The sequence below is a fragment of the Zootoca vivipara genome, chromosome 1 (assembly GCF_963506605.1).
Source record: "Zootoca vivipara chromosome 1, rZooViv1.1, whole genome shotgun sequence".
Lineage (NCBI taxonomy): Eukaryota > Metazoa > Chordata > Lepidosauria > Squamata > Lacertidae > Zootoca > Zootoca vivipara.
The window spans coordinates 37,649,501-37,662,192 of NC_083276.1; the positions used below are offsets into that span (position 1 = coordinate 37,649,501).

The 12,692-nt window shown below is 45.0% G+C and overlaps 1 protein-coding gene across 1 annotated transcript; it reads right to left on the bottom strand.

Moving 5' to 3' along the window:
- Window positions 1-6,678: 6,678 nt before the first annotated feature.
- On the bottom strand, window positions 6,679-9,284 carry GJD2 (gap junction protein delta 2). Its single transcript, XM_035119020.1, has 2 exons — window positions 9,214-9,284; window positions 6,679-7,522 (listed from the first exon to the last, which is right to left on the bottom strand). The coding sequence occupies exons 1-2, from the start codon at window positions 9,282-9,284 to the stop codon at window positions 6,679-6,681; spliced, it is 915 nt and encodes a 304-aa protein (XP_034974911.1).
- Between the last annotated feature and the right edge of the window lie 3,408 nt (window positions 9,285-12,692).

Here is a 12,692-nt window from a genome sequence, read left to right on the forward strand (position 1 = left end):
AGCCTGGGAGGGGGCTTTCTCTGTGGTAGCCCCTAAATTGTGGAACTCCCTCCGCCATGGAGATGTGTTTAGTATCTTCCTTGTACAACTTCTGACATATGTTGAAGATACACCTCCCCATCCTGGCCGTTAACAATTAATATATTTTGTTTTGTGGGACCTACCTCTTTTATGGAATTTAAACTGTTTGGTTCTATTTGAAACAGTTTTTCTTGCTTTATAGCAGTAGTGGTTTTACCTTGTTTTCTGTTTGTATATTCTGTTTTCCTATTGCAATCTGCCCCTGAGACCTTATTGTTCATTAATTAAACCTGGAACTTCACTCCTGTCCGGGGGGGGGGGGACTGCTTTCACATGTACGGATCCTGTAGGGGGGCAATGTGTGTCTGTATGCAGAGGGCCAAGAGATGTGCTGCATTCCCACCCCCCTGCAAAGGTCTCCCCACACTACCAGTCATTGTAGATAATACTGTGGGCCAGATAGACCATTGATCTGATAAGGCAGATTCCTATGTTCCATGACAGATTGGATCTCATCCTCTAGAACAGTGTTTCCCAAACTTGGGTCTCTAGCTGTTTTTGGACAACAACTCCCATCATCCCTAGCTAGTAGGACCAGTGATCACGGATGAAGGGAATTGTAGCACAAAAACAGCTGGAAAGGAGAAACAAATTTGGGAAACACTATTCTAGAATCACATTTGGGGGAACTTGTTTTTATAAGTGGCCTTAAAGGGCTCTCTAGATCAGCGTTTGGAAACCTGTGATTCTCCAGATGTTCGACTCCATTTCCCATAAGCCCAAATCAGCATGGTCAATGGTCAGAAATGATGGGATTTTGTAGCCTTAACAACCTCTGGAGTGCCCCAGGTTTCCCAGCCTCAATTCAGACAATACAGTGGAACCTCGGTTTATGAACACCTCGGTTTATGAATTTTCGGTTTATGAACGCCACGGACCCATCTGGAACGGATTAATTCATTTTCCATTACTTTTAATGGGAAAGTTCGCTTCAGTTTATGAACGCTTCAGTTTATGAACAGACTTCCAGAACCAATTACACCCATGCTTCAGTTTATGAACGCTTCAGTTTAAGTACTCCACGGACCCATCTGGAACAGATTAATTCACTTTCCATTACTTTCAATGGGAAAGTTCGCTTCAGTTTATGAACACTTCAGTTTAAGTACCCCGCGGACCATCTGGAACGGATTAATCCACTTTCCATTACTTTCAATGGGAAAGTTCGCTTCAGTTTATGAACGCTTCAGTTTGTGAACAGACTTCCGGAACCAATTGTGTTCATAAACCGAGGTACCACTGTAATGTAATATAATATACAGCCCTGTCTGGGAAGTATATGGGCAACCTTTATCAAATCACATTCAAAACAGTTTTTCTTATATAAGAGATAATACAAGAATCCTTGTACAGTTCCTCACTAATGTCTGTTAGGACACGGGTTAATGTCTAACACAGATAATTTGATAGAGGTCACAAAAGCAAGAACATTGTAAAGACGAGTCAGCCCATATCCTGTCTGCTTTTCTTCCTTCCTCCCCCCCCCTTAATACCAGCAAATCCTTCTTTTCCCATTTTGATATTTTGTAACTTTCCTTAATCTTCTTCTCATCATAACCCTTCATCCTAATACATTTTCTGCAATCCTGACCAATTTTCAGAGCATCCAATTCAAAACACAGTACATTATGCATTGATTATTCAAGCAGGAGATTGCAATGCTTTGTTGTTGTTGCTGCTGCTGCTGCTGCTTTATGCTACTTAATTGTAGTTAAAGGCAAAATTAATAAATCCCTTACAGGTTCCCAAATAAAATTAGCTTTAAAACAAACAACACAAGTGTTTATCAAACAATAAATGTATATCTGAAATATGAACTCCTCTCTGGTTCAAGAAGCAACCTCTCCACCCCCACCCAACGCACACATTTTAAGGTTTCCATTCAACAGAAATGTACCATAAGCATTGCATCAAATCTGCTTAGAACAGATTTGTATTAAGTTATATTATGAAGCCTCCTCAGAGAAGGGAACATCACAGTGAAGGTAATGAATGGAGGAAAAAATGAATAGATCAATTTCATTGTAGTTTGGTATGGCAAACCTTTGAGTTAACTTTACTTGGAAGCATGTTGTACTGATTTATATGTGCCTTCCAAAAATTGGCACTGAAGCAGCTGTAACAGAGCCTAATGCCCTAACACTTTACCCCTTGTGTTCCTTCCCCACTCCTTCCTTCCACACAGGCACCCCACCCTCCCTATCACAGTTTCCAAACTAACCATGGTTGGTGTTATGTGGATATTTATGGCCACCATGGTTAGTTTAATCCAGAATTTCCAAATCTGCTCCTAATCCCAGCTGCAACTTGCTATTGTTTCTGCCACTGAAATAAGATTCTGTTTTTGTTATATACATATGTATTTATTGGAGTTTTTAGCAAAATTTATGGGGTTGTGAGTTTCCATGAACAACAATACTGTAGTATCCCATGCACGCAGACACGTTTGCACAATTGGCTCATGTTAATATTCCATTTTATTCCCATCCATTTGCATGTTTCCAATCCAGTAAACAAGATGTGCATTGCCTATATAAAAGCTGCTGTAGTGAAAAATTAAAGTCACTGGCATTGCTTTTTAGTATTTACCCTTTTTGTGCTTTTCACTAAAAGCATTGAAATGTATCATCTGACAGGTTTCAAGGCATGCCTTCACCATTATTTTATACATATACTACTGAAAACTTAAAACATGGACCTAACACTATGGAATCTGTACACATTTAATTATGCTGAGCATGATCCAGAACTAGTGAAATCCATTGCCACTGACGTCAGTGAGTTTAAGTAGGTTCTTTCTAAACAGCCTATTGTTTATTGTGCATTACAGTTTACTTATTATTTTTTACTAATACTATTACTACCACTATTACTGTGGCTAGTGTTGCTTCTGTTAATACTACCACTACCACTGCTACTAATACTACTACTACTACCAATAATGTAATTCCCATGTAGAGGAGTTGTTTAAGGTTATCCCAGTGGTGTATAAAAAGAACTCAGATTTGCCTATGTATCAGATTTGCCTATGTATAAAAAAATATTCTTTAGGAGTTAGTTATACTACCGATGGAGATCTTTAGCTGCCATGTTTGCCTTCTAAAAATAACATTCATGCTCTGCAGTTACATGTTATTGGATAGTAGGAGTATACACTGAAACAGTCACAAGTACTTTCAAATGGAGGGAAGGATCGATCCATAATCAATTAAAAACCATTCATTTTAATGAAAAGATAATTAAAAAGGCATGTTTTAAAGCAGCCCATATCCTTCCTCTACCTCACATGTTGACGCAACCTCATGATGACCATTATTTATAAGAGACAGAAAGGGTTAAGCAGCAAATTGGCACTGCAATCTTAAATGCACTTTCTTGATTAGAGCGGATGGCCTGATTCATACATGCACCACTTGTTGACTGGCTTGCATGTGTGAATAGTTCATACAACATAACACAACTGCTGGGACATTTTAATACCACTTCAAAGCACAACACTTTTCAGTGGAGTCAGCTCTCAAACTGGTAAGTAGCCAGTCTTCAGGTGTACAATGTCCACGTGTAGAAAAGCCAAGGGACATGCACACATGTGTGAAACAGCCTGGCGTTACATCCCAGCAAGTGTATTTAGGATTACTGATTTCAGACTCAATCCACCAAGTGCTGCTCCCACAGTAGCCTCACTGAAGTAAGAATGAGTTGCTCACAGACATTGTTCCATGGACTGGAATCCCACTTCGTTCACAGCTTTAGTCTGACAGAAGTAGCTGCCTACAGTAAACAATTATGGCATTGAGTGGCATGCCCTGAATTTCCCAAGTATTTTCACAATTGCAGTGACATCTCTGCATTGAAAGGTGGTCAATTTTTACAAGTGTAAAGCACAATACAGTGGTCAATGGGGTATTGTTCCAGAAGTCAACAAAGGAAGGTACATTGAAATAAATGCAAACTTACTGCCGAAGCTTGTCTGTTCTAACAGGCAAGCATATGTCCATGTGAAGCAAACAATGAAGACCATTCTAAAATGGAAACAGCCTTGTTTTCATCAATAACAGTAAAATGTGTTGTTCAGTCTTAACAGTTTCCTATCCGTTAGTTATGGATTACCTTGGTTCAAAGCTCAGTGTGCACTGAGCTTTTGAGACCAATCTGGTCCCCTGGTCATCCCTGTCCTTTGTGCTTCCCAATGCAGCTCAAGTGGCCTTGAACATTTAAGGAAAGAGAGTGTATAAATAAATAAACAATAACCCTGTGTAGTTAGTTACACATGGCTAGTTGCACCAAAACGCGGATGGAAATGGCCGCATGTACATTCTATTAAAAGCAGGCGACATATCCAGATTCAAATCTGATTTTACCCCCACCCCCACCCCAATCCAGAGGAGGAAATTCCTTGATATGGACTGGGCTGGGCCTGATGATTTTAGGGTGACAGACTAATGTGGATATGAGGGAAACCTAGATGTGGATTAAAACCAATTTCACTAGCATTTCAAAAGTGTTTTGTTGTGGAAAGCCTGGTGTGTCAGGGATTGTTCGTATGAAAGTTTGGGAATCATGTGCACCCGCTTCACACATTAAGGTAGAAGCAAGGGGGGGAGGGCAAGAAGTGTGAGTCCCTCCTTCTCCGTTCCCAACTTCCAGGCAATTTGTGAATTGGATCTCAGATCAAGATGATATGCAGAGTTACTGCAATGCACCGTGCATTTGATCATACAGACAACCCAGTGAAAATGGTCTGAGCCTTGAATAAGTGAAAATTTATCCAATTGGATTGTTTATGGGATGGCCTCCGTGACCTATAAAGTCCTGGTGGAAGCAGGGGAGGGGATCCCATTCACATACAGGGGATTTAACATAATGCAATCGATACTTAGAAATATTACGATTTCTGTAATCTAAATTTTCCAGGCTGCTTAAAGTTGGTTTCAGTGATATTTTGGGTTCCCAAAACAAATTCTTTTGTGTTTATGTACCTGAATGCTTTAATCAATTTGTGTGTGTGTGTGTGTGTGTGTGTGTGTGTGTGTGTGTGTGACTGTGTGTGCGCGTGTGTGCAGACAACACTGTCAAAGTCCAGGTAGTTGAAATGATATACTTGAAAAGCATACTTCTCTGTCCCTGAAGGGCTCACATTATGAAAAATGATAAGGAAGTTAAGGGGGGGAGAGAGAGAGATTATATATAATATTCTCACACACATGCATATACACACAAATAGTAAAACCTGCATATTCTGGATCATGCTGCATCTCCTACTTATCCAAATTCATTGCCCTACTATAGCACCATGTCATTGTAAAAAACAACAACCCAAAATCATATAAATGTTTCATATCCAAATGTTTTGGATATTATCCAGGCCATGAATATAAAAGAGGCTGTAATATAATAATCCCTATGTTCTAGATAGATATCCATATAAATTTCATCTTCATATAACAATGCAATGCTAGTAATATATATTTATATATAGTATGTATATATAAAAGAAAGTTAACTTTCTATTTTACAAAAAGGCAATTATTTTATTATCAATATAGTTATCAGCTGCTTTTTTTTTACACCGCTGCAGTAACTAAAGGAAAGAGGAAAGGGAAAGCTTGATTAAAATAAAAAGTAGATATAAAACCCTGTGGTTTCAAGTTGGGATCCCTTGCCAAGCCTTTGACTAAATACAGTTAAATTCTTTAACTTCAAGTATGGCACTTATATAAATAAGAGCAAAGAGGCGGTGACATATATTCACAGTTAATAGCGATAAATTCTACTCCTTTGGTATATGTGTCCAAAAAAAAAAAAAAACACCTGTCGGTAAATACATGACTTGGCTGAACTTTAGATCAATCATTTGTATGCATATAGCAGGGAGCTGTGGTTTATTTATTTGTTTATGAATTTGGTAGATCACAACTAGCATAATAATGATTAAGGTCTCTGGTGTAAGTAGGCAGGCAAACAAAAAATAAATAAATGGCAAAATTATTTTCAGCACTACCGTTTCTTGTGTAGTTGGTTTTTGTACAAAAACAAGGATAGAAAAATGCTAACCATACACAGTAATCAACTGTGTGATGCTGACCATGTTAAGTCAGGCATCCATCAGATGAAGCTCATGGATGTACTAACAGGCTTTACGGTCAAATGCCTGGACAGTGCAAATCTCTCCCTCGGCTTTTATAGACATGCTTGCAATTGAATATTGCTATGACCCCCTCCCTAAACCCTCCCTCCAGAAATGGCTCCCTGGCCGTTTTTAAATATAACATTCTAGACACATTTCCCATCAGCTAGGCAATTTTTCTTGTCCTAATGACGGTTGAAAAGATGCTCCAGTCAACAAATAGCAATGCACCATTCGGGGGAGGAAATAACTGAGCTATAAGGCCAGATTGAAGTTGTTGTATAGCTGTTTCTTCATCAGTCTTTTATTTAGCACACAGTTTTGTATCTGGTTTAGAAAGTGCAGATCAAGTACCTTAACGGCTTTCTTGGTGGTTTGAGGAAATGATTGCTTCAGCAATGTCCTTTCCCTAACGCTAAAGCGCGGTAGGTCAGTGATCCCCAGCAAAGTCTTCTGGTTCTGCCACAGCCTCACACATAAGCAGAGTCACTAGACTGAGTCCTGCCAAAGTTAGGCACACTCATACGTGGCAAGTCCTTGTTTCTGATTTCATAAATGGATTTCCGTTTCGCTTGCACTCCCCTCACTGCCATTTTGATCTTTCTCCAGCCCAGGTGGTTCAGTTCGGCCAAATTGAGCACCACACAAATGCCACTCACGGCAAACATGAAGACCAAGAAGACTGTCTTCTCAGTGGGCCTGGAGACATAGCACTCCACTTCCTTAATGCAAGGATACCTGTCACATTCGTACATGGATGGGACATTGAATCCATACAGGAAATACTGTCCCACTAAAAATCCAATCTCCAGGGCATTTCTGAAGACCACCTGAATGATATAAAACCTAGAGATGCCTTCTTGCCGCCTCATCTTTGACTTGGTGGTTCTAATAGCTGGGTTGGGAATTTCCTTTACTTCCAAGCAGTCAGGTTCTGCCTCCTTGGTGGAGTTCTCAGTATTCTGCAGCACCCCATTGACAATGGTATTCTTGATCTTCTTGCTGTCGTCCCGCTTCATGGAGTCCTGATCCCTGTCCAAAGTGAGGAAGACAGTGGAGTACCTCCTTTCCCTCTGCTTGGCAGATTGGTGAACAGAATATGTTATAAAGCAGAGGCTAGGCGTGCACACCATGATGATCTGAAATACCCAGTATCTAATGTGAGAAATAGGAAATGCTTGGTCATAACATGCCTGGTTGCAGCCTGGCTGCAAGGTGTTGCACACAAACATAGTCTGCTCATCGTCGTACACAGTTTCTCCTACAATGGCCACAATAAGAATCCTGAAGATCACCACCACGGTCAGCAGAATCCTATAAAACAAAGGTTAGATGAGTGCACATTTACAGGGCAGAAGAGGAATACTGAAAAAAAGCACTACTATTTTAGAGAAAGTACCTAAACGGAGTATAGATCTGCTGGTGGCCACTAGCCAAGCTAGCCAGAAGCACAACTTCTGTGTTCAGAGACAGTGTGATTATTATTTGGTGAAACCATAAAAGTCATGATGGGTGTCATAATCTTGCTCAACTTGCTCCTGACTGGCCACAGTCAGAGATATCCGTTAGATATGCATTAGATGCCCTAGAAGGCGTTGCTGATGCCCTAGAAGGGGTTCAGCAATCTGCCTCTGTATATTCTTCCCACAAACAAGTGTAAATATTTTTATTTTCAAATACCTCTCCAGGAAATTACTTGTTATCCACACACACACACACCCCTTTTTTTCTTTCTTTTTTTGCTATTTTTATTTACACTTTCTCTGTGGCTGTGCACTAGGTTTTAGGAACCATTTTTTATTCTACATTAATTTGGGCACTTTTAAAGTAGTGGACATGATTCACAAATTTATAAAATAACCCAACCAATGCACCACCGGTCAAATCCAGCATGGCATTTCTTATATTCTTTGAACTTAAAGAGGTTGAGAAAACGCAGGCTATTTTCAATCATTATGGGGAGCTGTCCAGTGCTGATCTTGTATCTCATTCAGCCTTCTCAAACTTCTCAGCTTTTCTTGAGTGGCTTGACCAAACAAAAAACAAAAAAAAGATTGCCTAAGCAACGTGCTTATCCATATAGATGTTTACAGCATACAGAAGGAAATGCTTGCTTGGTTTATTTGAGCACAAATCTTACTTTGGCTTATACAGGGGAGAATCTATAACCACAATGACAGTTTTAAGCAGCCAGTTGCATGCGTGTTTTTCTCCTGTACCTCAAGTGTCCGAAAACAGACGTCGGTCAAATAAAAGAGAGTGGCACCTCTCCCACTTTCTATGGTATGCAGCATATTGATCAAACCATAAATGAGAGGAGGGAAGCAAATCAAAGGTAAAGGAAGCTCACTTGTCCTTATTTTACCCTTGCATTTTGCCAGCTGCAATCACAAGCTAGATAATAATATGACTCTTTGAAAGTGACTCATTCTAAATATTATTATTATTATTACTATTATTACTATAATGCTACCTAACTGCAAACATAATCCACATCTTCTGTCTCCTTAAAATTTGCATTCAGTCATTCGCTTTTCTTTTTCAATGAATAAGCCGACGGGGGTGGGAAGGGAGGGGGGTGGATTATATAGAAGGTTAAGAGAGTCCCGTGCACTAGCAGTGAACTCTGAAACAAAGCAGAGAAGCGGTTTGGAGGGGGGGAGGGAGAGAGAGAGCGCAGTCCTGTGCGGTAGCAAGTTTGCCGAAGAAATAATTGGGAATGTCGAAGGGGGTTGGGAATGGGGGTTGCTGGGAAATCCGGTGCTTCAAGGTGTCCGGTTGGGCTGCGGATTTCTCCCCCCCCCCAACTCCCCCTTCCTGGAAGCCGGTCCCGCAGGAATCCAGGGGACTTCCTTCCAAGGCGATGCCATTTAGGATGGCGGGCAGGCAGCGAGCGAGGGAGCGCAGCGTCCCCGTGGAGCTCAGCTTCCTCCGTCGCAGGAGCCCGGCAGGGTCAAAGAGGGCGACGGGGAGGAAGGCGAGCCGGGAGCCGTCCGGGCACTTACCTCCCTATCATAGTGGAGTGCTGCTGGACGGCGGCTTCGAGGAGTCTCTCTAGGATGGTCCATTCCCCCATCGCGATTCATCGGGAGGCGAAGGCTCGGGCAGCGGCGGCGGCGGCGCAGGAGCGGCGGCGGCGGCGGCGCTCCGTTAGCCACGGCGGCGGCGGCGGAGACGCGCGTTCCCGGCCCGAGCCGCCCGGCGTGCGCAGGGAGGGACGCTGCCCCACAGCCGGCCGGGCTGCCTGGCAGGCGGGGAGGCTGCCGGGAGCCAGCCTGGGCGGCGATCGCCTGGCGCAGCGCAGCCCAGGCGGAGGTCGCCTTCAGTGTCTCGCCGCCCGCCTCCCGGCCGCCTTTAAGTAGGCTCTGCTTGCGTCACGGCCAGGTTGGAGGGGAGCAGCCGAGCGGCGGCGCCACAGCCCGAGAGGGATCGCCAAAGCCGACCCCACACAACTCCGCCGCCCCCGCCCCCGAGGACCATTCGAGCGGGCGGGGTGGGGTGGGGTGGGGTGGGCGCCCATCTTCCCCACCCCCTCACATCGACGAGAGCTGCGCCTTTGGGGAGGGGACGGGCAGAGGGATAGGGGGCCCCGACGACGCGCCTCGCCATCCAAGGAGCAAGGAGGAGGTAAAGAATAGCGCGGAGGGGACTGTGGCCTCAGGGGATCCCGGCACGCAGGCTGGCTGAGACGCCTCGCCAGCCTCCCCGGGGCCGGATCCGTGCGCCGCCTGCCTTTCTTCCGGGCGGCCGTTTCCCGGGGACTTGGCCTGCGCTGCGTCCTTGACAAGGGAAGGCGTGTGGGGAGGGAGGGAGGAAAGGAGGGACGCTTTCCTTTGCTCGTTGCCAGCCTAGCTAGACGGGAAGAGGAGGCGAGTCGAAGGCGCAGCAGCCTCCTCAGAGCCGGAAGGGAGGGGAAAGCAAGGCTGGGGCATCAGATCCCCGCAGATCAAGAGCTGACACCCCCCCCTTCCCTACCCACGGTTCCCGAGCAGGACGGACGAAGGGCCGCTGGGGACAATCGCTGCTCCGGACGCCAGGTCGGGGGGCGCCCTCGACGCCAAAGCCCCCCCCCCCCCCGCGCGCGCCTCTGCTTCCCCATGCTGGCGCGTGAGAAACCTCTCGCACGGTAAGAGCGCAAAGGCCGCCATCCTTTCCTTCGTCATCCTTGGCTCTTCGCTGCTGCAGCTCTGGCAAGAGGAGACCCGAAGAGGAAGACTCGTTGAATGCGCCCTCCTGCCCTGGGACTGGCTTGCCAAATGGAAATGCCAGTCGCCAGCACCATCTGGGCACACCTGCTGAGGCACCAGCAGCTAGGAGGATCCACTGAGGAGGTACAGCTGGGCCTGGACAGCTTGGGCCCCACTTGGTTGGAGGGGGTGCAACCTCATCTGCAACTTGCAAGTGAGGGCAGGTCCACACCATGCTTTTTAAACGGTTCCACCTCGCCCCCCAAGAATCCTGGGCTCCATAGCTTGTTATAGGGACTGAGAGTTGGGAGGAGACCCTCACAGAGCTACAGTTCCCAGTACCCTTAACAAACTACAGTTCTCAGGATTCCTGGAAGGGGGAAATCCGTGGCTGTTAAAGTGATGTAAAGGCAATAAGTGTACTTTAAATGTGTGTGGATGTGAACTGAGTGTTGGTGGCTGCAAAGAATGGCCCAATAAGCCTGGATGTCGCTGAGCCCTCTCTGCACCACACAGAGGGAGAACAGAGGTGAGCTTGAGAAGCCTCAACATCATATGGGAATAAGGCAGCTTGATCAGGCCCAAGGCCCATCTGGTCCAGCATCCTGTTCCCACAGTGGCCAAGTGGTTGCCTGTGGAAAAACCTCTCGATCTTTCCCACAATATAATGTAGGCTGGCCCATTAGGACATTGGGGCATTACCCCTCCAATCTCAGCCAATTGCCCCTCTTCTTCCTTACAACCGGGCCAAAGAGTGGCACTGCTGGTCCGCTTCCTCCTCCTTAGTCTCAGTGTTGCCTCTTGTAGAATTCAGTAGGGAGGAGAATGGGGACATTGCCTGTCATTGCCTCTGACTCCACCGACCTGTCCAGGTGTGGATACCAGCTGCTGCTGCCTTGCCTCCCTCTCCCTCTGGGAGGTTCAACTTGCTCACACCCTCTTCCTCTCTGGGCTGGGCTGCATGGACAACAGGGCCCTTCTTGCAAGGTGGTTGCTTGTGCCAACATCTCAGTTTGTTTACCATCTCCCTCTGTCTCTGGCTGGCATGGGGGGGGTGAGAGCTGAGGGCTGCACTTGCTGGGCCCAGTTTCCACTGCCATGCCACCAGGAGGGGAGAGCCAATGTGCGCTAAACTAACAAGATGGTGGGCTAGCTGCTTCCTGCACAAGCAACCACCTTGGACCATTTGCACACCTGCCTGCTCTCTCCCTCCAGGGACCTGCTGCAGAAAGAGAAACGGTAGAGCAGGTGGACAGAGCCTGCAGCTAGTGCTCTTAAATTCTCTCGCTCTCCCTCCCTCTCTCTCTCTGCAGCGCAGCGCTACAGGGCTCAGTCCCCTCACCCCACTGCCTAGAAAAAAGGGAGGAGAAAGCCACCAGCCTCTGTCTGGTGTGAGGAAACCTGGGTCCACTCAGGGGACAAGAAGGAAGCCTCCATAGGCCAGAGAGAGAGCCTGGCAGGCACGCATTTCTTCAGGTCCTCTTCCAGCTAGACTACCCACCTGCCACCTACTGTCCTGTGGGGAGGATTCAAGGAAAGAGGGACAGGGACATCATTGTCTCACCCCAGGGTGATACATCATCCACTGCCCCATGAGAAGGATTTAAATAAAAAATAAAAAATGTTACTGTTGTTTATTGTGCTTTCCAAATATGCAATTGACTGTTACTTGTAAGCCGCCTTGGTAGAATTTTTATCCTGAAAGGTAGGAGATAAATAACTGTAAGAAATAAAGTAAAATTAAGGTTCCGCTAGCTCATATCAGCTTCTCCTGTCCTGCCTCTTCACACATCACATTTTAAATATGTATTTCTAAGCATGCACATATCTGAAGAGATGCCTAAAAAGGTAAAGTATGAATTCAGTAAATATATGTTTTGCTCAATTACACTTCTCACAGAGCTGTGATTGATTGAAGTTCCCTCCTGAGTGGGCTTTCATTGGCAAACCCGGGATTGTCTCTTTGATGTGTGAAATGCTAGGGGCCAAAGAATCATTACTCAAATGGAGAGATGTTTCGCAGGTCTGCTTCCATAGTTAATATATGTGTACCTCGGCTAAGTTAGGTAGCCAAATAATATGCAAAGCACAAATATGACTCAGATGGTATCATTTCAGTGTCTTTTAATAACTTAACTTTTTTTAAAAAAAATTGAGGTTTGTGAGCTTCAAATTAGAGAATTACTCAGATAACCCTCTAATAATTATTTGCAAAGGGGGCAGTTGTCCTTACAGAAGTGCAAAATTTATTCTCACTACCAGTAAGTCATTAGTAATACAAATTCAACTAATGGTGC

Coding starts and splice junctions, on each gene's coding strand:
- GJD2 (XM_035119020.1), bottom strand. CDS start 9,284: ATGGGGGAATGGACCATCCTAGAGAGACTCCTCGAAGCCGCCGTCCAG. Junction 7,523..9,213: donor CACTCCACTATGATAGGGAG/GTAAGTGCCCGG, acceptor TTTGTTTTATAG/GATTCTGCTGACCGTGGTGG.